Source organism: Pelodiscus sinensis, chromosome 13, assembly GCF_049634645.1.
Source record: "Pelodiscus sinensis isolate JC-2024 chromosome 13, ASM4963464v1, whole genome shotgun sequence".
NCBI classification, from domain to species: domain Eukaryota; kingdom Metazoa; phylum Chordata; order Testudines; family Trionychidae; genus Pelodiscus; species Pelodiscus sinensis.
This window is the reverse complement of record NC_134723.1, coordinates 34,046,005-34,072,989: the sequence shown is the minus strand read 5'-3', so window position 1 is coordinate 34,072,989 and position 26,985 is coordinate 34,046,005. Positions and strand designations below refer to the sequence as shown.

Here is a 26,985-nt window from a genome sequence, read left to right as displayed (position 1 = left end):
AAAGACAGTTCGTGTTTATGAAAAATGTGTATTTTGTTTGACATCATCGAGGTAGACAAGCAAGCAGGGAAACCTGAGAACAGGCTGTCCAGAGGCAGGGGTGGGGGAGGGAAGGGGGTCACTTTAAGCACAGACCTCAGTTAGCCTCAGGCAGTAGCCACACAAGGTAAGTCCTGACCGGGTGCCCTGCCCGAACTGGTTCCGGCCAGCCTTAAATGCGATTCACAGTCCACTCAGTGTGGACGCACTATAGCAAAATGCTATTTCGAAATGTACTTTGTGTGTAGGTGCGTTATTTCAAAATAACTTATTTCGAATTAACTATTTTGAAATATGATATTTTGAAATATCGCTGTAGCGTAGCCATACCCTGAAGGAGTAATCCCTTTATACGCTGCCCCCTGTCTGCCTGCCAGAGAACAAATAAACACCTGACAAGTATTCTAAAGGGGGAAATACTATTGGGGCTCGTCTACATTGGCCCCTTTTCCGAAAGGGGCATGTTAATTTCAGAGATCGTAATAGGGAAATCCGCGGGGGATTTAAATATCCACCGCGGCATTTAAATAAAAATGTCCGCCGCTTTTTTCCGGCTTTTAGAAAAGCCGGAAAAGAGCGTCTACACTGGCCCCGATCCTCCGGAAAAAGCACCCTTTTCCGGAGGATCTTATTCCTACTTTGAAGATCCTCCGGAATAAGATCCTCCGGAAAAGGGCGCTTTTTCCGGAGGATCGGGGCCAGTGTAGACGCTCTTTTCCAGCTTTTCTAAAAGCCGGAAAAAAGCGGCGGACATTTTTATTTAAATGCCGCGGGGGATATTTAAATCCCCCGTGGATTTCCCTATTACGATCTCTGAAATTAACATGCCCCTTTCGGAAAAGGGGCCAATGTAGACGTAGCCTTGATGTACTCAGCAGATTTCAAGGACAAACTATAAAAAAGACTAGCCCCATGCAGGTGAGTTTCTGACCTTGTGTATAGTTAAGATCAAACTTTCTTGTCTAAATGGGAGAACACATCGAGCGATTCCCATTACTCACTCTCTTTGTGAGCACATGGCCCACTTTTTCTTGGCTTCCATTGCAGAGTTGGGGGTGGGGGTGGGAAATGGTTTGAGGAAACCCTTCCCTGTACATCTCTGCCTAAGAAAAAGAAAGGGCCTGGATACTACTGGCAAAGATATGGGAGTTAGCCGTGTTAATGTGTTCCTATCATCAGCTCTGTGTTTTAACATGGTACATCAGGTATTAAGTCCAGTTTCCCCACATAACAGCCCAAAACCAAAAAGCCTGGGCAAATTCCTGATTCGACTGAGTTCAATGGCAACCCCCTCCCCAATTACTTCAGTAGGATGCAGATTTAGTCCTTTACTTTTATCACAATCCTGTAGTTTGTCACGTCTGTTAGCCACTTTTTCTAGCTGTCCACCTGCAAAATTCGGACCTCTGTGCAAAGTGGTTAATGCTTTCCAGGTTAATGCTTTCCATGACTATCCAAGATACCAGTAGGAGCTATCCCTCTGCTTAGCCTGGGAACTAGAACCAACATTTTCAATTTTAAGTGGCTAACATTAGGCAACAAAATCCAAACTAAGGCACCTAAATGAGGTTCCAGTCCTGCACTGAGATTCTCTATCTTGGCTTGTGCCTGTACAGAGTCCTAGTGGCTTCTCTGGGACTGAGCACAAGTAACACCTTAAGAGCTCCCAGTGTAGGATCGAGCACTGAGTTTTATAAGTGCTGAGTATTCAATAGTACAGCATCAGGCCCCATTCTGTAATGTTTTGAATACCCTTAACTCCCATTGAGTTGGATGTAAAGTGTAAATATTCATCTCCTTGTGGGAATGACTAAACTCCAAACACCATAGGGTACTGTGAGTGAATACAATTTTTGGGGGGACAGCACACCCTTCCCTACTGCTGATGTGCTTATAATGCAACTAGTTCCATTGCAAAAAATGTTGTCTGGATTGCCTGCATCAGGAGATACTCATTTTCCACCTCCTTTTTTCAGAACTTTGTAGCTGATCTATTAAAATTGGACTTCATTCTTAGTATGTATGAATGAAGAAGGGCAACTCACACCTAAGTATTGATCAACAGCATCAGACCCATGGGAACGTGAAAGTGACCTGCAAGAACTGCAGGAGGCCTATTACATTTTGTGCTATATATGTAATCCAAGATTTGGAGTACAGAAGTCAATGGCAAAACTTCCATAGATGTCACTGGAACCAGGATTTCATTCCATGTTTTATTCTATGTCTTACATGATACGGAGTTCATTGGTGAAAGTTAACAAATCCTACCCATATTTGATTTATACATCTAAATAAAACTCCTAATCCACCCTTTTCGGAAATGTAATCAAATCTGTATTAATCTGAGAGTAGGCTGTTGCTACCACAGTGGGGCAAAGGACTAATAGAATGCGCACACAATTAAAAATGATGGACTCTGACACTCTCCAGTATTTGACATTTTTATATGAAGATTGCATATTTGAACCAGAATGTCTCTATTAGGCCATGTCTACACTGGGAAAGTTTGGCAACAAAACTGCTATTGACATGCAAAAGTTGCCAAAAGTCCAGCCAAACCAGCTGATGCTGAAAAGTTTGGGAACCACTGTCCTAGAGCTTTGAAAGGGGAGGGGGTGGATGCCTGTAGGGCAGCAGAGATCACAAAACACTGAGCACAGCCATCAGGGCAGGCATTGTGGGATACTGGCAGAAGCCCGTTCTTCTGACATAACAAACAGCAGTCCACACTGGCTTTTTGTTGACAATAAAGGGAGGGGGAAAGACAAGTCTTTCACAGGGCTGGAAGTTTTTGTCACCAAAACTGGGTGTTTTTCCTGGCAAAAGTTGCACTGTAGTGCGTACACTCTCATTTTTTTTGTCGCCAAAAGGCAGTTTTTGGTGACAAAAAGTGTCAGTGTAGACGAGGCCTTGGAAAAAATAGGTATTAATTCAGAGAAGTTTCGTGGACTGTGTTATCACAATGGTCCCTTCTGGTTTTATAATTCACACAGTAAGCTGAGTAAACAACAAGGCATTCAGTACCTCCCAGGATTGTGCCAGATTCTCATCTCTCTGCAGACACCAGTGTAAATCAGGAGCAATTCAGCCAAGGTCCCTGGAATTATGCTGGTTTGGGAGGAGGAGCAGACCTGGAACTCACGGGCAGTGTAAACTAAGCTTCCTGGGATTTAAAGTGTACAGAGACAATTAACCATGTGCAAATATGATTTAATATTCATGTGGCCCCAGAAGAAGCTTGTTAGCTTGATGATCTTGCAGAGATCAAAAGACAGTAGAAGTTAATTCTCTATCCAATCAGCTTTCGCATCTCACACTCTGCTGGCAAGTTGTCGGTATAGCATGGAAACCATTTACTGTTGTGGGGTAACATTTTGCAGATGGTAATTAGGTGACAGGAAAACAAGAATGAGCTGCTGGAAGTGGAGTTCTGTGTATCATTCATTTATCTTCCTCTCTTATAGATAATAATTATGGAAATGTGAAGCTTTAAGGAAATAGAACTATTAAGACTTCCTAAAGAAAAAAGCTTCCTCTGAAAAGGGAGGCAAACTCCCATTCTCACTGAAGGCTAAACTTCCTTTGATGCCAATGAGAGTCTTGTTTGAGTAAAGCACTGATTGAGGTCTCATAAATGACCTTGCTCAGATGGGGCAGCCATCTGAAAAGGAGATTCAAAGGATCTTATACTGTTACACTTAGAATGTTAAGGCATGTAAGCCAGAGAGATGGTATTAGAGACACAGACTGGCTGCGTCTAGACTGGCATGATTTTCCGCAAATGCTTTTAACGGAAAACAAACCTGAGCTATCTATACTGGCCCTATTGCGCAAAAGCTTTTGCGCAAAAGGACTTTTGCCTGAACGAGAGCAGCATAGTATTTCCGCAAGAAGCACTGATTTCTTACATGAGATCGTCAGTGTTCTTGAGGAAATTCAAGTGGCCAGTGTAGACAGCTGGTAAGCTTTTCCGCAAAAGCAGTTGCAGTCTAGACACAGCCACTAAGTAAAAAGGGTGGCTGGAACACTTAACTCTTATATTAAAGTACAGCCACCCTGCAACACCCATTTTGTAGCATAGAAAAAGAGTGAGAAGAAGTGAGATGATCAAGCTGCAGAGGAGAAAAGGAGATGGGGGGAGGAAGGCACAGCAAATCAAAGCCATTCTGGGATGAGGAGCTCTTACTATGTAATTAATAATAAAGACCTATGGGGAAAAAAACAGGAGATATTTCAGAGATGGTAGAATTTTGGCTCGTCTCTGCTCCCATGCAAGTAAAGGGCAAACTTTCCCTAGACTTGATGGTAGGAGCAAGAATAAGTGCTACAATATTCAAGTGTAGTTAGTGTGGTGATCCTTATTATACATTAAGCACCCACAGACCACTCAGCTCTGTGCAAAATACAAGAGGAAAACTCTGTGTCTGCCCCGGGGAATCTGCAAGCAAGAGAGGTCCACAGGACAGTTCGAACTGGATGAGTCAGAGCGTGGGCCCAACTCTGTGCTCCCAGAACCCTTCGCACCTCACAGGATCAGACCCTTGCAGTATAGTAAGTTTGCATACAAAAGAAGGAGTCTGTCTACTGTGTGGTTTGAACCAGACACTAATCCCATTGCCAAATACATTAACCATGTTTACTTCAAGCAGCATGGAGCAGTACGTGTGACCTCTCATGTCTGCTCTGCTGATCTCACCATGGCGACAGCAATGCCCCCAAGGAATAAAAGCCAGCAAACATTACCTGCATGGACATGTCACCTCCACTTGGCATTTCAATGCAGCCCTAGTGGCCTAAGTGGAACAACAAGGAAAGGAATTACTCCTATGCTTTCCTAGAAACTTCAATGTTTAATGTTAGCAGTCTCACTAGAGCAATTATTTCCTCTTTCATACAACTGTGGCAGGCATGGAGGAAGAGATTATGTAGGAAGTGAACAGCAGTGCAAACCCCACTGCATGGGGGTCACATGGAAGGGCTTCTCCAGGGTCTGGTGTCCCAGCTGGTGCAGCTCCCTCCTTCAGAACTTTCTTACTTCTTTTTCCCCCACATCACATTGCAGAGCAGAGGATTACGTGTGTCCCATATGGGACGAACTAACATGCATAAATGGAGTCTCTGATGCACAAGAGAAATCTCAAATGGCTGTCATGCAAGTGGCCAGTGGTACTGGAATATTTAAAAAAGGGGGGGCTGAGTCCCCTTACCCTGTCCACCATCACCTGAGGCTGGGAGCAAAGCTGCATCATGCAGGGCCAGCAGCTGGGACCTCAGACTGGCAGTAGAGGCCCTTGGCATAAAGGGCTCAAATTAGGACCCCAATCTGTGGGGCTGGCAGCAGAACCCTAGTTGTATGCGGCTGGCAGCCGGGAATCCAGCATGCAGGGCAGTAGAGCTCCTGGAGCATGGGGTTTGAACTGGGAACCCTGGGCACTAGACTGGGAGCCAGGGGGTGTGCAGCACTCCTAGTTCCCGTGCCAAGGCAGACGGCCACAACAGAATGATCAGGTGGTGCAGCAGGGCAGAGCTACTGCAGAGGCATTGCTTGAGACTCACTAGAGCAGCCTCTGGGATTCTGCAAGCTCATCAAGGGATTCACGTTGAAAACAAAAATGCTTCCCCTGGAGTAGGGAGTTCTCTCCAGCTACTCTGATCTCCATGTTTAATACAAGATCATGTGCTGTATTTCCCTCTCCTACCAGCTGCTTGGCATCCCCTGCCCACACTGCATGCAATCAACTGCCTGCAGTTCCCTTACCTCTTATGAGAGATGCTGTCCTAATGGCACAGGCAAGCTACTCGCCTGTGCATAATACCCTGACATTTTTGACCTCTTCTGTCTAGTACACATCTTGTCATTTACATCATGATTCTTCAAAGAGGACAGAGATTAAAATCCACAGGCCCCAGTCGTCTGCCAGATGCTAGCCCAGCCTCTCCTTAACTACACTGCTCTCTGCGTAGCAAGAGTCAGAGGAGAACTTAAGGCAAAAGAAAGGGTCACTCTGTCCCACCTTGGTACCAATTTCTGCCATTGTTTACAAGCACAGCCCTACCAGTGACTCCCATGTCTCAGAGGGGTAGCCATGTGAGTCTGTGTCTGCAAAAACAATGAGGAGCCCTGTGGCACCTTAAAGACTTAACATTTATTTGGGCATAATTGTGGATAAACAACTAGGGATGTAGAATCCTGGTTACAAAGTTAACTGGTTAAATAGAATGTTAAACAATCCACTTAATCACCAGCTGGAGTGGTCCCCAGTCTGCAGCATGATGCAGTGGGCCCGGCCAAGCTGGAGCAGCCTTGTTCGGGCTGGGCTACACCCACAACACAACACCACGGGTGAGGGGGCTGCTCCAGCCAGGCTGGCCCACCAGTTAATCACTTACCCAGTAGGCATCACCTAGTCAGGTTAACCAGTTACCTGTTAACATTCCTAGTAAGAACCCTCTTTGTCAGATGCACCTCACATGGCAGGGCTGCATGTGTTCTGGGGCATGCAGTTTGGCTCTGTGTCTCAAAACAAATTCAAATAGCTCTCCAAAAGCCAGGTTACTTACTGGCTCTAGAAGAGGAGAAAGCAGCAGTCAGCACCTGTTTCAAATCCTAATTCCAGATCTGAATTTCTCCATTCCTTTGGACAGAGGTATTAAGCTACCTTTGAACTCCCTGTATTGTGGGGCTGCTGGAGGCCTGGGGCATCAATTAGAGCAGCCCTAAGACGGTACTACCTTATCTGCTGGTTCCCACACCCCCTTTCCTGTCCACATGCTTGCCATGCTCTCATTGCTGAGGGCTGAGAGCAGGGCTGGCGCGCTCAGCCTGAGTGGCATAGAAGGACCACAGAGTAACTAAGAATCAGACCTTAAGGTGGCAGCAGCAGTTGCGAGGTATCTTCCACACACTGTGGAGTGGGAACAGGACGATTCTCATCACCCCCTGCACCAAGCAGGATGCAGGCTTTGGTTCAGAGACGCTCTTGGCAACACAGGCCCATGTGTGAGTTGTGCAGCTCTCAGCGGTCACTAAAGGATCCATCCTTTCTGGAGGCCTCTGTGGGCTGTTCCACTCATATCCCATTTGCCAGCTGATCTCTTACTAGAAGTGAGGTGCTATCTTTGAAGCAATGAAAAACCATTCAGAGAGCAGGTGTCCTGGCTGGCTGATCTTCCACTGGGTGCATTTCCCTCCTTGAGCAAGTTTCTCTATAAACCCTCCTCCCTGCCCTCAAGAGAGAAGGCAGAGTCTCTGACAATCTAACCTGGCTGGGGTTGCCAGGTGTCCGGTACAGACCCAGACAGTCTGGTAGTTTTGCCTATTGTCCAGTAAAAAAAATTCAGAAAATACTGGACACCTAAAATATCTGGTATTTTCTGACTTTTTCTCCCTGCCAGGAGGAGAAAATACCAGATACCTGGCAACCCTACGACACACTCAGCAACTGGGCCCAACCCCTGGGCTCCAAGCCCCACCCAGAGCCCCCCCGACCTCCTGCTTAGCTGGTTCCATAAGGAAGCTGTCTTCTGGCTTGATCAGGAAAACAAGATGGCCACCAGCAAAAAGCTTCAAAAGCTTTTCTTAAAGGGGCCATGATGTTTTATTTTTATTGTTTTTAGCTTAATAACTCCTGGGGTCCTTTTTTTTTTTTTTTTTTTTTGTTCAACAACTTTGGTCTCCCCCCCTTTTTTCCTCAACAGAATTTTCTCCCTGGTGTTTTTTTTGGTGGGGGAGGGGGTTGTTCAGTATTTTTAGTTAAACCATCTGGCAACCCTAAACCTGGCTGAGGTTCAAACCTAGGCTGGGTTAGGCAGGATCATTTCCCTCTCTGACTGGAAGCCATTTGGAGCAGGGACCATGTAGGCCAGTGGTCATGATCATCACCCTGGCACAATCAGCCACACCTGGTGCAGCTTCTGACCCCTGCCTCAGAGATCTGCTGGCTCCCCTGCAGGAGAAAGGAACCATGGAGCAATAACAAAGTGGTCGCTTTGTTCCCAGCTGAGACTGCAGGGCTCTCTGGCCACCAGCAGCCTAATGGGCAGGACTTTCCTGAGCCCAAGGGAGCATCCAGGGCCTACTCACTAGCACTCATGTTGCCACTATCTTCTGCCTCCTTCACCTCAGATAACTCCCGACCTTCATTTATATTCTCTAGCTGGGACTCATCTGATCCAGTCACTTGTGCTGTCCAGCTGGGGAAGGTGAGCCCAGCAGTTGTCTGCTGGGCTCCTCCCCAGAACAGGCTGGGGAGCAGCCAGTCCTTTGTGACTCTGAAAGGGGCAGATGGTCCTGTTACAGCCCCTCCTTTTGCCTGTGTTTGTACAGCACATAGTGCAACGGGGCCAAGACGAGGGCTCCTCGGCGCTATCACAACCCAAGTGCTAATAAAAGCTACTGTTGGTGCAATGTGGCGGGAGGCTTGCTCCCTACCAACTGCTTTTACAGCTACGACATTTCTGAGAACAAGGAGTGAAGGCCAATAGAAGGAGTGACCAAAGAGAGGCTTTTTCAGTGGCCATCGTTTCACTGGGGCATTGGAGAGGAGTCCTGCCCCCCCCCTCGCCCGCCGCCACTTCTGTCATTAGCTTTTACCTTCCAAAAGTCAGCTGACTCCTGGACTCTGAGAGCAGCATGAGTGTGCCACAGCCTGATCACACCGTTACGGCAGGCTCTGAATCAAGCGTCAGCAGCCTGATGCTGCTAATAGCGTAGTTCCAGTTCTGTGTTAATCTGGAGTTAAATGGGGAAGTGACAGTTCTCCGGAGCTTGCATGGCTGCTGGTGCTTCTTGCCTCTCAGGGAGGAGAGGTTATTGCCAAAGGGACACTGTTTGCCGTATCAAAGGGCTTCTTAATCAAGAGGTAAATTAAATGACCTCCCAGCGATTATACCTTTTAGATTGTTGGGTGTCTTAAAATGGAAGCTGCATCCCTCTGTATTTCCTGTGATCTTTGTGCATGTGTGTTCATAGCTGGGGGTATCGCTTTACTGCATAGAAATGGTTAGTCGGAACTCCAAGGCAATGGAAGGCATAGGACTCAGATCCTGCTGCTCTAAAAGCCACTAGGACTTGAGTTAGGAGAATCTCCTTTAGCTGCCAGCAGTATAGAGCCCATGACACACAGTCAAGCAGTTCTGATTCCATCCAGCAGATGGCAGCCAATCCATCTCTCTCTGATGCACACTCCCACACATGTGCCGCACTTCATCACAGGGAGTTTCCAGGGGAGGGGGAGTAGCCGCTTTGCACTGATCTTTAGCGTCTCGTTGAATGGAAAAACAAGGACCTCCTAGAAATATTCAGCCTGTAGAGTAGCTGCAGTGACCTCTAACCCACACAACTACAGACATCTCTCACTTTCATTCCCGTGCATCATCAGGTCATTTATGCTTAAGGGGAATCCTTTAAAGTGCCCGGCCCAACTGGTTTTACTTGCAACCCTCCTTTTGGGGCCCATAGTTGTGACTTCACAGGCTTTAGGGCTGTGGCCCATGCATGTTTTTCTGCTCACTGGGAATGGGTGCATTCGGTTTCACATCACCAGCGGTGGAGGGGAATGCCAGCCGTGCAGCGGAAGAGTCACGTGCAGCAGCTTAATCTGTCTCCGTTGAAAGCGAGGACAAAGGTCCCACCACAGCTTTTACTGCACAGCAAAACGTACAAGTGGCAACCTTTGCACAAAGGAACTTGGCAAGGAGCAGGCTGGTGTGCAAGAACCCACAGGAAGAGGAGGAGGGGCCCTGCAGCCGGCAGCAGCCCTCAAGGTGCCCAGCGAGACACAGGGTGGGAATACTGCCTACCCGGAGCTCTATTTTCTCTCCCATCACAGGAGCAATTGGAAAGGTAAGCAGTAGTCAGTCCAGTGGAAAAGTCACTGCTTATTTTCAGCTTGAATGACCTGAGCAACATTTTTCTTTCGGCTGCTGTTACCATGGATTTGCCTGTAGACAGGAGGAAGTCAAACAGGTCCAGGATCTGCAGTTCTAGCTGGACAGTGGGGTGCCGTGTAGCTGTGTTGAAATACAAGTCACCAAAACCTAGAGAGGAGAGAAAACACAGCCGCTGTCTGGGGAGTTATTGAATGTTAAGCACCAGGGAGCAGGTAGCTTGGAGAGGAGGGGCTGGGAAAAGGAGGAAATTGCTCTAGCCTCTCTTTGGTAAATAAATGGCAGGCAGCAAAGTCTTTGAAAATCAGTTGATCAGCTGAAGGGTGTGCTGCCTGCTGCCGCTTGTAACTTATTTCACAACAAGTGTGTCTTCCCCTGAGCACAGAAACTAAACGCTGGTTCCTCTTTGCAACGTTTCTAAGGCAGACTCAGGAAGCTCTGCAACCGGAGAGCTCTGGTGGGGATTGGAGTCAGAATCTCATCGGGACAGGGAAGCGCTCCAGCCAAGAGAGCCTTGAACATGCTTTAAAGGGAGCCGGATGCCTCTGGGGAGCCACAGGAGGAGATCTTGGGGATGGTGAAGCTTGCCAGAGGAGGCAGCATGGCCAGGATGCAGAAGGAAGAGAGTCTGGAGGTATCAAAGGGCACTGAGCCATGTGTGTTGCCAGAGGCTTCCCAGTCTCAAGCAGAGGCACTTAAAGACAGGCAGATGCCCAACCCCAGAGTCCAGGCATTATCATCATCCGCAGCAGCAGCGGGGAAGGTGAGTCTCCGCCAATCACAGAAGCGGGACCTGATCAGGAGCCTGGGCAGATGTAGCAGAGGTTCAGGTAACTGGGAAGTGGGCTCTGACACCGCCCGGCTCTCCATAGGCCAGGGCAGCACGCGACGGAGAGGTCTGAAGGAGTTCCTGCTGCAGAGCAGTGGAGCTGAGGGAGCCATGTGGCTTGCAGCTGCTCAGAAGATAGCCAGCAGCAGCAGCACTACTGTGGGGATACCCCAAGAGCTGGAGCAGAAGTTGGAACAGAGCCCTGAGGACTTGTCCTTAGCTCTAGACCCCCTAGAGCATGAGTGGATGCTGACTGTGGCCCAGGGGAACCCGCAGGGCATCCTGAGATTGCTAGATGTGGATCCCAGCCTGCTGGGCAGAAGAGATTTTGTGACGGGCTTCACAGCCCTCCATTGGCTGGCCAAGCATGGCAACCATGAGGCGCTGATTGAGGTGATCACCTGTGCAGAGAAGAAGGGTTATCATGCGGATGTCAACATTCCCACAGCCAGCGGTGGGCTGACCCCCCTGCATCTGGCTGCCCTGCAGGGCCATGAGATGGTCATTAAGGTTCTGGTGGGAGCCTACGGTGCCAACACGAGCCTGCGGGACCACAGCGGCCACAAAGCCTGGCAGTACCTGAAAGCAGATGCCTCCAGGGAGCTGAAGGAGCTGTCAGGGGCTTTAGAGGATGACCTGGCCCAGCTAGGTGCCTGGAACACCAACAACAACTGCAAGCCATCCAGAAGGGCTGGGGACTCTGGTGCTGAAAGGAACAGTCAGATGTTCTTCAGGCTGCCCTCCTTGAGGAACATGTTCAGACAGGCACTTTCCTTCTTCCAAGACCTTTAAGTTGTCCTCTGTGCCTAAGACTCAGTTTGATGTGGCCTATGAATTGGTTGTGAAGAGCAGCTTGGTTAGGGCTAGGGGAGGTGAGGTATGGAGAACCGGGGTATGGCAAGGTTTGGTAGAGGAGACAACTGTGGAACTGGTACTAACCCATGGGTGCTGAGGCACAGAGATTACTCAAGAGCCATTGACTAAGGCTTTTGCAAACCTGTGCAGACTTGGATCCTGCACCACGCCCCTTGCAAGCCGCGTGCTTAGCCTTTGTGCCTGTGTACCTTGGGGGCAGGATTTGGCTCTCAGGAACTATTCTGCTTGAACAATGGAAGCCTCTGACAGTGACATTTCTTCTGCTGCTTCTTTAACCTCTCCACCGTGAATGGAGACCCAGAAGTGCAGCCTGCCATCCTCCACCCCCATGCAAGTGCCCCACACAGGCCTGGCTCCTTATGTTGTTCACAGCTGGCCAGGGCATGGGCCTATAAAGCATGGGGATGTTGAGAATGCCTTATAAGCAATCCCGTCTGCTTTGTTTACATTGTTTCCCTGCTTGCTCCAGCGCTGTGACTGAGAACAGCAATATGGAAAGAGGTGCTTTTACTTTTAGTGCTGTTGTCGCTGCCGACATTTCCCCCCTGCACAAGTCACAGGATGGAGTAGCAGAGGAAGCCCAATTGTGTGGTTAAAACACAGGACTGGGTGGCAGGAGAACTTGCAGGCTATTTCTGGCTTCTCATGTGACTTTGGTCAAGTCACTTTATCGCTCACTGCCTCAGTTTCCTCTTTTCCAAATGAGGAAAATGCCTGTCGCCACTGCACGGGGAGGCTGTAAGATTAGAGCGACTGTTGTCTGCAGGCTGCTGGGAGGACAGCGGACAGCCAGAGCTAGCAGTGTGTCATAAATCATTCCACGGTGACTCATTGAGAGGTCTCAGAGTTTGGACTCCAGGTGGGGAAAGAAGCAGCCACTGAAACTCCAGAGACAAACGTCTTCATTTCCTGTACATGTCTCTTCTAAGAAAGAACATGGAGGAAAACATAGAAAACAGGTAATGCCACTAAACTGCATGTGCATTCAAAACGCACTGAAAAAAAGATCATTTGCATTTCTTTTCCCAGAAGAAATCTGCTGTGTCAAATAGAAACTTGAGTCCCCAATTAGACTCCAGTCCTGGAGCACAGAGAAAATGGTGGTCAGGCAGGCAGCAGCTTTATTTAAACAGCTCCAGCACTCGCAAAGAATGGACACAACGTAGAGAAAAGGAAGGACCTTAGGAACACTCTGACATCTTCTGACCACCTGGGTTTGAGGATTTTAAATTATAAAGCCCGAAGTGGCATGATAGGAGACTCAAGGCACCATAGGCAAAATTTTAAGTGCTAAATGGGATACCTTCTCATGCTCCCTACCTGTTCCCTGGACCCTGTCTCCCTATAGACATCAGTCACCTCTGCTGGGGGGTGGGGAAAGGGGCCAGATTAGGCAGAAGTTAGTGCAGGTAGGTGCCATGCAGAGGAAAGGAACTTAGCTCACATTCCTAGGTAGGAGGAGCCATTGTTCTGGGAAATAGAAAAGGCACATAGATAAGAACAATAAACAATAATGTACAGACACTCCAGAGAAACAAGGGAGGGAGTGGTTATTAATCCCTCTTTCTAATGTATCGCTGCTCAGATTTGAAAGCATTAAAAAGATAAATCCTTTTCTACTCGCCCGTCTGACGTGTATGTTATTTATCAGAAAAATGCAACTTTGCCCAACTTGTTTTAAGTTTCGGGGCTGCCTCGCAACGACCTAAAACTAACAGCTGCCTCAGTCTTGGTTTTACACAGAATCAGTCTCATTGTTTTTAACCCTCCCCTTTATTGACAATGTGGTTCCACCTTGAAAAGTGACTGTAAAACGGCCTTCTGGTGTTCCATGCTCATCTTCTCTGGATTCCATTCATAAGGGAAAATGATATTTGCCCTCTGACAGCTCTGGAATTATAAGATGGGCTCTGAGATAGGGAGGCTACATGCTAGCACTTAACCAGTAAACTGTTTTAATTTAAGGCCTGCCGCCAGGCCCTGCCACTGCCATAGGGTCCTGCCACAGCTGTGGGGTCCCACTGCCCGGTAGGAATGTCAACATGTAGTCGACTACACAATGAACCAATAAGCCTGTGCTTATCAGTTAATCATACTGACTACTCGCATTCCCTGCCCGCCTGCTGCCTCTGTATCAGAGGCAGCAAGGGTGGGGAGCAGGATATCAGAGCCGCAGAGCCGCCTGCCCCTCCCCACCCCAGTGCTGCTGTCTCTATTGCAGAATGGGGAGACAGGGTAGACTGCCGTGGAGCAGCCTCTGTCTCCAGTGGTCCCAGGTTCGCTGCAGACAGAGGCTGCTCTGTGGGATGCCAGTGCAGCATCTCTGTCGCTGCTGCCACCCCACACTGCTGCCTCTTGCCTCTGACAAAGAGGCAGCAATGCAGGATGGCAGGGGACTCCCCATATGTGGGGCTAGGAGTGCACTAGCTGCTGGCCCTTCCCTGGGACTATCTGACAGCCCTGTAACTGATAATATTTTGTGCGGTTACACAACTATTCAATTAATCACTAACATCCCTACTGGCCCCTTTGAGGCCGGGGCTGCTTCAGCCTGATGCAGCTGTCTGCCATTAACATTCACCAGCAAGGGCAGGTTAACCAGTAAGTGTACCAGTAAACCTTATGCTTACCAATTAAGGGGACTCAAGTTACAGGTTGGACCTCCCTAGTCCGGCACCTGGGGGACCTGACTGGTCCTGGATGAGGGATTTTTCCAGCCCAGTGGAGGTCATTTCTGGCCCCTCTCCTGCCGACCCTTCTACCAGTCTTCCTGGCCATCCTCTGCCCACAGCTTACCTGGGCCACGTGTTGACCCTCCCCCCCTTGCATAGCAATGAGTTCTCCATTATTCCAGAAAATAATCAGAGTAGCAGCATTGTGCAAGAGGGTTTTTCTTGCGCAAGAAGGGGCAGTGTAGACAGCTCCTTCTGGTGCAAGAGCCTCTTCTGCAAAAATGGCAGCTCATTAGGTATGCAAATGAGGCTCGGCGATATTCAACTCTTAGCCTCATTTGCATATTTCTTGCTTAGGAAGCCACGAGTGTAGACATAGCCTCAGAGTCCCAAGCCATAGCTAGCACTCTCAGGCCCTCTCACCTCAGCTGCACATTTTACACCTCCAGAAACAGTCATATTTAAAATATCTGTGAAACAAACATTCTCACTTATTGCATTAACAGCATCTTTGATTACTAAACCCAGCCCATTTAATTTACTCTGCATTTCACTCAGCTCAGATAATGAGCACAGACTGGTCAGTTCCTAGTAGGGATGTAAGAGGTTAAACGGTTAACTGTTTAACTGATAAGCCGATGCTTATTAGTGCCTGTTACCCTTTAAACTCCCCTAGGGAGCACAGGTGGGAAGCAAGGAGTCTGCAGGGCCAGCAGCAGCTGGCAGCATGGGGCGTGTAGTGGCTAGGATCCTGCAACCCACAGAGGCAGCATGGGGTGGGGGGGAAATATGAGTAGTCAACAGGTTATCAGGGGTGAGGAATCTCAGGCCCGGATGTGGCTCCCGGCTTACCTGGATCTGGCCCCCAAGGCTCAGGGCCCCCCCAGCATTGGGGAGCCCATGCAGGTATTCCAGCCCCCCGCCCCACCACCACGGGGATGGAGCACGCAAAATCTATTAGCCTGGGTCTCTCTAAGCTCTGGTGTGAGAGGGGCATGTGGGGGGTGTCTTTCTCCTTCTCAGTTGGGGGCCACATCAGTGAGGCTTTGTTTCTTTGTTTGTTTCTCACTTGTGTGCGGCCCCCAACTGTGATTTTTCTGTGGGTCAGCAGCCCGCCGCTCAAAAAAGAATCCCCACCCCTGGGTTAACTGATAAGCCTAGATTTACCGGTTATTCATCTAGTTCAGTATTTCTCAACCTTTTTTTTTATAAAGTATCCCCTTTTCAAAAAAAAAAAAGTACCCCTAGTACCTATAGTTTTCAGACACACAATTTTTTTTTCTACCATTGCAACACATTAGTTTAACCAACTTAATTGTAGCTGGGTGGGCAATGAGATTTTTGGGTGTAAAAAGTACAAAAATAATAAAGTGCTGTAAATTTTAAAACAAAAATTCAGGATTCTCCAAATTTCAGCTGTGTTGACATACCCCCCAGACTTCTCTGAAGTACCCCTGAGGTTGAGAAACACTGAGCTAGTTGACTACTAGCTGATATCTCTATTGTAGACTTATCTCCCTTCTCCAATGATGCTGAAATCACTTACCTCGCACATCCCCCAAAAGGACTACTGGAAGATTAAATATGACTGATGGGTCCTGAGGTTGATACAGACCACTAGCCCAAGGAAGTCTCACTAGACATTTGTAATAGCCTCAAGGTGCAGTCACTAACTCTTGCTCATGGCCACCCAGACAATTTTTCCTAAAGTCTTTAATTACCTTTAGGAAAAACTAGGGGGCTATGCCCCCCGCTTGCTATGCTCACCAACCTTCCTCTCTCTGGCAGCTTTCGTAGCCAGAGTGTGAGAGTCACACTCACCAACCCCCCCTCTCTCTGGGGGTAGGTGTTTGGCCAGGTGGGAGGGTGCTGGAGTGGGCTGGGGGGTGTGAGGTCTTGGTTGAAGGGATGAGTGAGGGGGCTGAGAGTGCAGAGTCTCAGTGAAGGGGATGTGTGGGGAGGCTGGGAGTGCAGGGTTTCACCAGGGCGGTGATGGGGCTGGGGCCATACTAGGAGCCCACACTGGTGCTCCAGCCTCACCCCCTGCAAGCTGAGACCTCACACCCTCAGTCCCCTCATTCACCGCCCTGCCAAGCAGTGGGAAAAGGCTTTAGGAAGCGCATCTCTGTGCTCCTGTTCCTCCACCCGGGAGGAGAGCGTGCAGATGCTTCATCCCCACAAGCCAGATCCGGTGGGGAGCCTCAGGACTGTCTTCCCTCTCCTACCCCCTTGCAGGAAGCTGGTGCTGGTGCTTCAACCTCGCGGGGGGATGCAGCGTCCCAGTGAGCGAGGGGGCTGGAGGTGCAGGATTTTGGCAGGGCAGCGAGGAGGCTGGGGGTATGAGTGAACGGGGGTCTCGGCAGGACAGTGAGTAAAGGGGCTGGTGATGCAGGGTCACAGTTTGGGCCGGCTGGTGGCAATGGAAACATGGCGGTGTGTGAGGAAGGGCTGCAGGGGAAGAGACCCGTCAGTGTGGAAGGTGGCCAGGAGCAGGAGCTGCTGGTGTCCTAAGATGACGACCCTGTGGGGGAGCGATGTAAGAGCCAGAGGAGCTTCCTGGAACGGCTAGTGAGGCACCCTGTATGGAGGTAAACATGAACTGGGGGAAGGGAGACTACGCCAATGACATCATTCTGTCGTCCAATGTAGACATATATGTACACATCCAAATCATTGCAATTTTTATGTAGGCATTTATTGCAACTCAATATAATGTACAATTGTCTCTTTTGCTTAGTAGGCCTAAATGGAACAGAAACTAATGTCCTTTGCATGTTCCTGTTTTGTTTCTTTTGCTTTTAAGATTTTTTTTTCAAATTGGCTAGCTAGCAAGTCTGTTTCTGGGAAAGGTGATATTTGTGCTCGTTAACACGGCTTTGTCCCCCCTCCCAGTCACTGCTCAATACTCAACTGACTGAACGGCGGACATGAACCTTTCTTGTCTATGGCCTTTCCAGTAAGGCCTTTGGAGAGACTGGCAGTTGTGTAAAGCCCCACAAGCTGCCTGCTTTATGCAAAGTATGTGACCTAACTTAGCACACACTGCACCTTAGCATTGACTTGCTGTGAACGTCATTAAAAAGATCAGCTCCACTTATTGTAAACACTCTGCTGGTCCCACAAGGTGTGGTGAAAAAAAGCTTAAAGGTTAATTTCAACTAAATTCCCCCAGAAGGGACAGCAATTACAGCTCACTCCTCTGCTCCATTCAGCAACAAGCTCACTTGGTCTCAGCTAAATCAGTACACAAAAGTATGACCATAGTTATTTCCAGGTAAACAAAATGTACATACTGGACCCAACATGGTGCAGAGCAAGGGATCAAGAGGGGACTTGGTCCCCTCTGATGCCGAGTCAGCATGACCTTGAGCAAATCACAATGTTGCTGTGCTTCAGTTCTCCCCACTAACAAGACCTTTGTAGAACTTCCATCTTTGCTTTCAAGAATCTATATAATTGTGTCATCTAGCTAAGGGTCATTACTGTAGAGTGCAGGCATAAAATATTTCAGGGGACTGATGACTCAACCAATTATAATCCTGTCTATTCCTCCTCCCTCCCACGGCCTCCCACTAAAAAACCTCATCCTGCCTTCCTAAAGAATCAATTTTTTGATTGTTGTATCTAGAAGCATTAACAATTCAATTGGTCTGATAAATGCTCCCACTTCTGTTCAGCTAAGTCACCCAGAACTCTAATTGGAAAGATTTCCACCTTCAGTCATCCCCAACATCTCACTGTTGACCTTTTATTTTATACCCCTCCAAAATCTTCTGTGGATTGCAATGACTATCAAAATGCAAGTTTCCAAAATTAAATCTAGTTATTTGAGAATAATTGACTGTGTAAGGTTTTCTTAATGCATCACTTTTGGATTTGCAACAAAATATTTGTGCCTCCTAGCTGAATGCATGTGGATTACTCTGTGCCATTTTCTCAAATATACTGCTTGCGATTCCGTGCAATTTGACATTAAAATCACTGCAAAAGGACTTGGGATCAGATTTTTAAAGCTACTCAAGATTCTGAAAATGCAGACCAATTCTTAAATACCTTTGAAAATCTGGCCTTCAGTGTACAAAAGGGTTGTATCAGATAAAACAGACTGGGCAGACTGTTAAAAATTGAAAATATTAGCTGTATGTAATAGGTAAGATGCATACAGCAGTTTATAAGCACTAGGACAATACAAGATGGAATGGCCTGTAAGTGGAGATTTTCCAGTTTACTTGAGAAGGATTCAATTATTTTGCTCATTCATGTGGAATCCCTTGCACATTATACATAACTGTGACCCTCAAAGTTACAGACTAACATTGCTATCCTGCTGAGCTTTATTAGTTCAGTCACCTCTCCTAAATTGAGATTTGTATTTTCTTTTAAAGGCAAGCCCATATTTCTAAACTCTCTCTCAAGTTTAGTTGTTCACATATCATTATGGCAAAAGGGTACAAGAGGGAGATATTGGTTTTGTTTGCTCATGTTAAACCATAGAGATAGAAAAGCTTCAGAGGGGTAGCCGAGTTAGTCCGTAACAGGAAAAACTTAAAAAACAACAAAGTCTGGTAGTACTTTAAAGACTAACAAAACATGTTGGTATCATGAGCTTTGGAGGGCATAGCCAACTTAAGTTTTTCATACAGATAGAGACTGAGATGGCATGATCAAGTCTCAGTGATACATGCTCACATTAATTTGTCTTTATTCTCCAGATGACCCAACCATCTCACATACTCCATGTAATAAAATTCATCCAGAATCATTAAAGGATCAATAATGCTCATATTTATTAACAAACCTGTAAACCGGCAATACAAATTAAGTCAACAATATGTGAGCACAGAAATAAACCCCAATGAAACAGTTTTATTTTTTCAATTACACTTATTCCAAAGAGTCTGTTGAAGGTTATCTTTCAAGACCACAGTTTGGATTTTTTGTTGTGGAGGGAAGGAGGCAGTAAACAAGATTCAACATTCCAAAATGAATCATTGGTGGTTTTTATAGCAACGAGTATTTCAGGTCTTGGGGCAGGAGACATTTGTGTCATCAGAGTTCCCATGTGAGCAGTTCTTTACAAGCCCAGCTTGGTCCTTCTCCAATGCCTCCTTTTGGAGTTGTACCTACAACAAAAGCACCACACTTAATAAGCAAGGCACATTTGAGCGTCTGTAATGTAGATCACAATCACATTCAGAATTAACTCAGCAGTAAGGAGCTGGAATGTCTTGTAACAGTTTAGTTGGGAGTTGGTCAATCAATTTATGTTAAATTACTTCAGATTAATTTTTTAAACTGGTTTCCATATGTACATGCTTTCCTCTCTCACTAGGTATATGAACCCATACTGGATTAATATTAGCAACTGCAAAAAAGTGAAAGTTCTCAGAAGCATACTTACCTAGAAACAGCAGCACTGATTATGTGCATACACTGTGCCACTATCCTAAAAATCATGAGGTCAGTGCTGGCAGTAAAGAACTGGCTAGCTCTTAAAAACATCGTACCATTTTTACCAAAATAAAACATTCCCATTCCCAACAGAAGTGGATTCTTGAGACTATAAGTGCAGTGCATTGCAGCATGGAGAAAGCACTTTTTCTAGGGAAATAAATCCTTTAAAGCATTCAAAACTGGCACAATCCAAAACTAAAAATGTCATGCGTGTGTCCATGTTAATAGTTAGTAATTTCACCAATGGATAGGTGAAATCAAAGGCAATATTAACAGCATTACTCTCAGCAGGAAAATGGCAGTACTCCCACAGAATGAAGCACTGTAATTGCAGCCTGCTTTATCAAATATTTTGGGCAGAAAACTAATGCATCAAAAGCATCAGTTTTCTGCCCAAGTGCTGGAAGTCAAAAATAAATAAAATTATGCACTTTAGTGACACTAACTCTCCACATGCCTGCAACACAGCTAGATAGGTACTGTGCCCCTTTTACAAGTGGATAAACCAAGGCAGAGCTAAGTGACTTAAGAACAGAGAGCAAATTAATTGTAATGACAGCAATAAAACTGTGAGCTTGCATCAGACTGTGAAGACTAATCCACTGGGATCGATTTATCGGGTCTAGTGATTGCTCAGACTTTGAGGATAGGAAGGGTTTGAGGGCTTTTCCTATTAACCCATCAATAGATCTGAGGTACATTATCTTGAGTTATGTCACTATCATAACTCAAATTGCATAGCTTAGATACTGCTCCGGACAAGTGGCCCCTATCTGCAGCAGGCCCACAGCGAGGCTGGAGCAGCCCCCTGCCCCTGGCAGGCAGGGAGTTGCTCCAGCCCGTACCCTGTTAATCAGAACTAATCAAGTCCTTATCTGTTAATCGGACATCCCTACTCCAAATAAATCTATTAGTCTTTAAGATGCCACAGGACTCCTTGTTATTTTTGAAAAAAATTAAGATACTTTAAGAAATGCACCCCTGGCTCTGCCTTACAACTTCAAGTATTACAGACTACGTAAAAGAGAAATACATTGTGACTGTTTTAAGTTTTGTTGTAGTTTGTGGGCAATAGGGCCCTACTAAATTCATGGCCACAAAAAAACTCGTCATGGCCCATGAAATCTGGTCTCCCAACATTAAAGCTGGTATTCTGTGTGGTTTTATCCTAATCGATACAGATTTCACAGGGGAGTCCAGTGTTTCTCAAATTGGGGGTTCTGACCCAAAAGGCAGTTGCAGAGGGTTAGGGTTAGCAAGGTTATGTTAGGGGACTGCCCTTACTTCTGTGCTGCCTTCAGAGCTGGGTGGCCAGAATCTGGTAGCAATGCCCACCTCTGAAGACAAGTTGAAAAGTCCCAGTCGTCATTTTTCACATGGGCAGCCATTTCACACCCCCTAATAATTTCTATTGCCCGTTTCTGAACCTTTCACAATTCTAATATATCCTTTTTGAGATGAGGCAACCACATCACTATTCAAGATGTGAGCATACAATGGATTTATACCAAGGACATAATAATGTGACTGTTTAAAACTGTTGGCTGGTGCATGTCAGAAGCCAGCTTAAAAGTCAGCTTCTGGCTTGCATTGGCTCCTTTGGAGCCAGATGTACTGTGGGCTCTGCCGTAGAAGCTTTATACGGCAGAGCCTCCATTGTGTAACCACTAACTTACCTAATTAACTGCTTTTTAACACCCCTGATTTATACAGAGGCAATATGCTAATTTCTGTCTTATTACCCATCCCTTTCTTAATGAGTCCCAACATGTTTGCTTTTTTGACTATGCTGCACAATGTGTAGATGTCTTCAGAAAATTATCCAAACATGACAACAAGATTTCTCTTGAGCGCCAACAGCTAACTTATAGCCCCAACTTTTTACATGCATAGTTGGGGTTATGTTTTCCAATGTGCCTTACTCTGCATTTATCAACATTAAATCTCATCTACAATTTTGTTGCCTAGTCACCCATTTTTGTGAGTTCCTTTTGAAACTCCTTGCAGTCTGGTTGGGATTTAACCAGCCTCAGTAGTTTTGAATCATCTGCAAATTTTGCCATTTCACTGTTTACCCCCTTTTCCAGATCATTTATGCATATGTTGAATAAGACTGGTCCCGTACAGACCTCTGTGTAACACCTTTCTCCATTTTGAAAAAACTAGCCACTTGTTTTTACTGTTTCTATCTTTTAACCAGTTTCTAATCCACGAGAGGATCCTTCTCTCTTCCTATGACAGGCTTACTTTGCTTACGGGCCTTTGATGAAGGACCCTGTCAAAGGCTTTCTGAAAATCTAAATATACTGGATCCTCCTTCTCCATATGCTTGTTGACCCCCTCAAAGAATTCTGGGAGACTGACTCTTCCCCAGCAAATTATAGTCATCTATGTGCCTGGCAATTTGGTTCTTTACTATAGTTTCAATCACCTTGCCCGATACTGATATTAGGCTTATTGACCTGTTAACTGCCAGGCATGCCTCTGGAGTCCTTTTGAAAAAATTGGTGTCACATTAGCTATCCTCTAGTCATCTGTTATAGTTAGTAGCTCTGCAATTTCATATGTGAATTCCATCAGAACTCTTGGATGAAACCATCTGGTCCTGGTGACCTATTGCTGTTTATCAATTTGTTCCAAGACTCTTTAATGATACCTCAATCCAGAACAGTTCTTCAGATCAGATGTGACTTAAAAAGAAGAGCCATGGTTTGGGAATCTCCCTCACATCCTCAGCTGTGAAGACCGACAAAATTATGTATGGTCTCCGCCATGGCCATATTGTCTCCAAGTTCTTTTTTAGCATCTTGATCATCCAGTGAGCCCACAAATTGTTTAGCAGCGCTTCTGCTTCTGAAGTACTATCTTTTGACTTCTGTCCCTATAACTCCTTTTTGGATCAAGCCCCTACAATTACAACACTGTAAAATTTCAGATTTAAACAATTGACTTACTATGATTTCAAAAATCCTATTACTCTGAAATTGACCAAAATGCAGTGAATTTAGTATGGATGTCATTGTGTAGTGGGCTAGACACATTCCCTCCCTGCCCCACTGCCTCTTATCAGCGGCAGCAAGGGTGGGGTAAGCAGGAGATGGTGCGCATGAGGAACTGGCTTAAAAGCCAGCTCCCCAGTCCTGCCCCTCCCCACCTCCTACAGAGGTGGGGCGGGGGCAAGCAGGAGCTGGGGGAAAGCTGGCGTAAAGGCCGGAGCCAGGATTCTGTACATCCTGTGGTTTCAGTGAAGTCACAGGCTCTTGCTTGTTTTTGTTCATTGCTAAGGTGCTACTAAATTCTAGGGATGTTAGATATTGTGTAACTGAATAGTTGTGTAACCGCATGAAATCTTAGCGGTTACATGACTACTGGATAGTCTCTGGGGGTATGTCTACACTTGCACCCTCTTTCGATAGAGGGATGCAAATGAAGACATTTGAAATTGCAAATGAAGCCGGGATTTAAATATCCCATGCTTCATTTGCATATTCGTGTTATGGCGCTATTTCAAAATAACAGACCCTGTTAAGACACGGTTATTTCGAGAGAAAACCCTTCTCTCAAAATAATCCTTATTCCTCATACAATGAGGTTTACCAGTTATTTTGAGAGAGGGCTTTTTCTCGAAATAACTGTATCTTAACATGACCTAAGGTTAGTAATACATGTTTTTTCATGACAATATATCCATGAATACAAGATTCTTCTCTCCATCCACCTGCCACTACTCATATTGCAAATGGAGCTTGTATAACTAAGGGCTTTCGCCAGTACAGCTTTATCACAGACCTCTACAATCCAAACACACAGTTATGCCAATGGAAGTGTATAGTGCAGATATGGCCTTTCTATATATATTTTGATCAAGTGTGGCGGCAAACTGTGAATTCTCAGTTGTTTTTACCTGATCTTATTGCCAGTTTTCATGCGAATCCATTGTGGGATGGGCCGGTTCTGCTTTTGCTTCTTGGCAAGGAACCGCTTGATCTTGAATGTCTTGTGGGACGACTAAGAATAAAGAGATAAAGGAAAGCCATTGGAAGCACTCTCACAACAAAAGTTGCATTCAGAGATAATCCCTGCAGCCCGATCCTGTGAGGACTTGCCTGTACATGGAAATATCAGTGGTAACCAAAGGGGCAAAATTAAGCAGACTGAGAACTAGTGCACTTGTGTACATTAGGGATGTTAACTATTGATTATTTTATTAGTCGAGTAGTTGATGGAATTTCCATCGACTTATTCAATAGGCACTTCTGCATTCCTCCTTTGAAATGTACAAAAGCCCCAAAAGGCGGGGAAGTCCTGCTTTGAAATGTACAAAAGTCTCCAGCAGGGGCTCCTGTGCATTTCAAGGGTCAGTGGGGGACTCCCCAGCTGATCCTGGGCTCCGCTCTTCAAACTGGCAGTGCAGCATGGGAGTCCCAGGTGACCCGGAGGCTCCACAACCACTTTGAAGTATCCTCTCCCCCCTACTTTGCTGCCTCTATCTGATAGGGAGGAGGAATCGACTAGTCCTTAACATCCCTAGTGTACATATGACCACCCTGCCTTAGTATCAACCTAGTCAAAGCTGCACCGGTTTATTTAAACAAGATTGTAGCACACTTACACTTGTGCCACAGAGCCTGACAAACATGGAGTGGACAGGATCTCAGAGGGAGCAGCAGAACCTAAAGGCCTAAGTCGGATTAAATAACTTCATCCAGATCTCCCCAGGCATCTCAAAAGATCACAAATCCTGACTCCAAAGCTGACGCTATCACAAAAGGGGGGAGGGGGGGCTCTTCCCGGAACAGGGCGTGCTCAACCTCCCTGCCCCCCCAGGAATTAAGGCCACGTGCATTACCCTGGTTAACCCCCCCCCCCCCCCGTCTCCTTTTCCTACTGAGCTGGGAAGCTCCGCATCGCCCAGTAACGGGTCTCAGGCCCGCAGCAGCTGGAGGACAGCGAGGGACGGGAGCGGCCCAGCGGACAACACCGGCCTCAGACCCTGGGACGCTGCAGGCGAGCTCCAGCCTCCTCCCACCCCTAGCGCGGCCTCGCTCGCTCCCACCAGGAACCTGCCCGGGCGGCCGTGGCCGCTCCGGCTAGGAGCGGGCCGGGAAGGGGGCGGACCCTGCTCCTGCCCCCAATTCCACCCCAGCCGGGCGGGAGGGGGACCCCTCCAGGTCCGGGCCCCGGAGCCGAGCGCGGATCAGCTCGCACAACAGCGGATGGGGCCGGATAGTCTCACCATGGTGCGGAGCGACCAGCCGATCACCACAATGGCGGCGCAGGAAAGGAGGGGGCGGGGCTGGAGAGCAAGGGCTGATGGGGCGGCCGCAGGAACAGCGACACCCAGCGGCTCCCGGGGCCCGCTGCAGGCTGGCTCTGTCACGTGTTCCGCCTTAGAGCGACAGCCTGTAGGCGCAGGACCTCTAGCTCGCTGGGCAGCCAGAGCTAGTGGCGCGGGAATAGTTTTAAAAGTGGGGGTGCCTCCCCCCGCTGAAGCCGGGAGCAAAGCCCGGCACGCTGGCCGGGGGACCCTGCGCATTGGAGGACAGTAGAGGTCCCCGGCATACGGGGCTCAAACCGGGACCCCAGTACCCAGAGCTGGCTGCAGATCCCCTGGCACGCGGGGCAACAGCAGCCGCCCCCCCAAGTTCCCTTAGCTATGGCCACGTCTGTTAACAGCTGCTGTAACCCACTCCAGAGACCCAGCCTATTTCCCTTGTTCAACCCCCTCCCCCCAGCTGCTTAGTCCGTGTCGTTTTTGTAGGGCCTACCACCAAAACCGAGGAGACAAGGTCTTAATATGTTTCATGAATAAATCTTATGTTTTCTTAAAATAAACAGTTCACTATAAAAAAGTTGTTTTGTAGAAAGCATTCTACATTAGCATATTTTAGAAAGCTCATCTTACAATGAAATAACATGTAAGCTTCTCGTAGCAGGGGCTCTCTCTTTGCTGCTGGCAAAGTCAGACCAGTATTTGGATAGGAAAACTTACAGGAGCATGAAAGCTCCAATAAATAGTCGTTCACATTTATCTACCTCTGAATCTGTGTTAAACCAATTCCTAGGGCTGCTAGAAATAGCACCTTTATCTCAACAGATATATCAAGCAGAAATTCCGAGCAAGATTTTCAATAATTAAATGCCACTTAGTGCTTTTTGTAGGACAGTGGTGCAGCTAGCCCATCTGTCCTGGACCAATTAAAACTCCTGTAATTAACTTTCTGCTTTCCTGAACCCCTGGACTTTACTATGCAGTTGCTCTGTCTGTATTTTGGAATAAGCTGATGTTGCATACTAGAGTTAGCTTTGCAAGTGATGTGTGTTCAATAATTTGGAGAGGAGTTTGTTGAATGCATGGAGTGCTTTGGGATCACTCACTTTGGAAGGTATTCTTTGCTGCTGTCTTGGGTAACATGTGCTTTACTTTGTGTCATATAATTTGCTGAAATATCACTGTCCTAATTGTGGTTTAGGAAAGGTAAATTGAGTTACTACCACTCCTTTATACCATTAATCAAGTTACTGTCTCTTTGGGTAGGGAATAGATCACTAATCACCACCTTCACATGAAAGGGGTCAAAAAGTGATACTTCACTGTCAGTATGAACAAGTATTTAAAAGCTTAAAAGCAAACATCCACAAAAAACAAAAACCAGAACTCATTCAAATTTTCTAGCAATTATACAGCCATTGTAAAAAGTTAATATCAGAACTACTTTGAATGATGAACTAAAAAAATATCTAGTTAACCATCTCTGTTTAACCTAAGGGGTGGCTTGATTACAGGATTTAAGTAGCAACAGAGAGAACAAACATTTAATAGGGTTTTTCCATTTGAAAGAGAAAGATATAATATGAGCTAATGGCTGGAAGCAGAAGCTAGATAAACTGGAAATAAGGCATAATTTTCTGACAGTAAGAGTAATTAACCACCAAAACAGTTTATCAAGGGTCATGGAGATACTTCACCACAAACTTTGAAAATCCAACATTGGATGTTTTTTCCTAAAAGATTTGTTCCATGGCCTTTGTTATACAGGTCAGCCTAGATGATCACAGTGGTCATTTTTGGCCTTTCAGGAATCTATGAAACCACACTGGATCAGACCAGTGGTCTATTTAGTCCAGTTTCCTGTCTGCCAGTAACTGTACCAGATAGTTCCAGGAAGTTGAAAGAAAGGGTGTGATGAACAATTATGGGATAGTCTATGGAGTGGCTATCCT

At 46.7% G+C, this 26,985-nt stretch overlaps 2 protein-coding genes and 1 non-coding gene across 4 annotated transcripts; 1 reads left to right on the top strand and 2 right to left on the bottom strand.

Moving 5' to 3' along the window:
- Positions 1 to 8,906: 8,906 nt before the first annotated feature.
- Positions 8,907 to 19,222, top strand: SOWAHD (sosondowah ankyrin repeat domain family member D). Of its 2 annotated transcripts, XM_006115410.4 has the most exons (2): positions 8,907 to 9,886; positions 10,353 to 19,222. In XM_006115410.4, exon 2 carries the CDS (start codon positions 10,505 to 10,507, stop codon positions 11,549 to 11,551), a length of 1,047 nt encoding a protein of 348 aa, XP_006115472.2. In that variant the 5' UTR covers positions 8,907 to 9,886; positions 10,353 to 10,504; the 3' UTR covers positions 11,552 to 19,222. The 2 variants fall into 2 exon arrangements, with proteins under 2 accessions (XP_006115472.2, XP_075797116.1); XM_075941001.1 differs by having other exon boundaries at positions 8,907 to 19,222.
- Positions 19,070 to 25,312, bottom strand: RPL39 (ribosomal protein L39). The gene is made up of 3 exons (XM_006115409.3): positions 24,998 to 25,312; positions 23,666 to 23,769; positions 19,070 to 19,430 (listed from the first exon to the last, which is right to left on the bottom strand). The coding sequence occupies exons 1-3, from the start codon at positions 25,295 to 25,297 to the stop codon at positions 19,382 to 19,384; spliced, it is 453 nt and encodes a 150-aa protein (XP_006115471.3). The 5' UTR covers positions 25,298 to 25,312; the 3' UTR covers positions 19,070 to 19,381.
- On the bottom strand, positions 19,972 to 20,103 carry LOC142818257 (small nucleolar RNA SNORA69). Its single transcript, XR_012895641.1, has one exon. It is a non-coding gene; the product is annotated as a small nucleolar RNA SNORA69 (small nucleolar RNA).
- Positions 25,313 to 26,985: the final 1,673 nt, after the last annotated feature.

Excerpts from the sequence above, each read along its gene's own strand:
- SOWAHD (XM_006115410.4), top strand. The coding sequence starts at position 10,505 with ATGGTGAAGCTTGCCAGAGGAGGCAGCATGGCCAGGATGCAGAAGGAA.
- RPL39 (XM_006115409.3), bottom strand. The coding sequence starts at position 25,297 with ATGCGCAGGGTCCCCCGGCCAGCGTGCCGGGCTTTGCTCCCGGCTTCA. Across the intron at positions 23,770-24,997 it reads GCTGGTCGCTCCGCACCATG|TCGTCCCACAAGACATTCAA; the intron begins GTGAGACTATCC and ends CTTTATTCTTAG. Across the intron at positions 19,431-23,665 it reads AAAACTGGCAATAAGATCAG|GTACAACTCCAAAAGGAGGC; the intron begins GTAAAAACAACT and ends CTTTTGTTGTAG.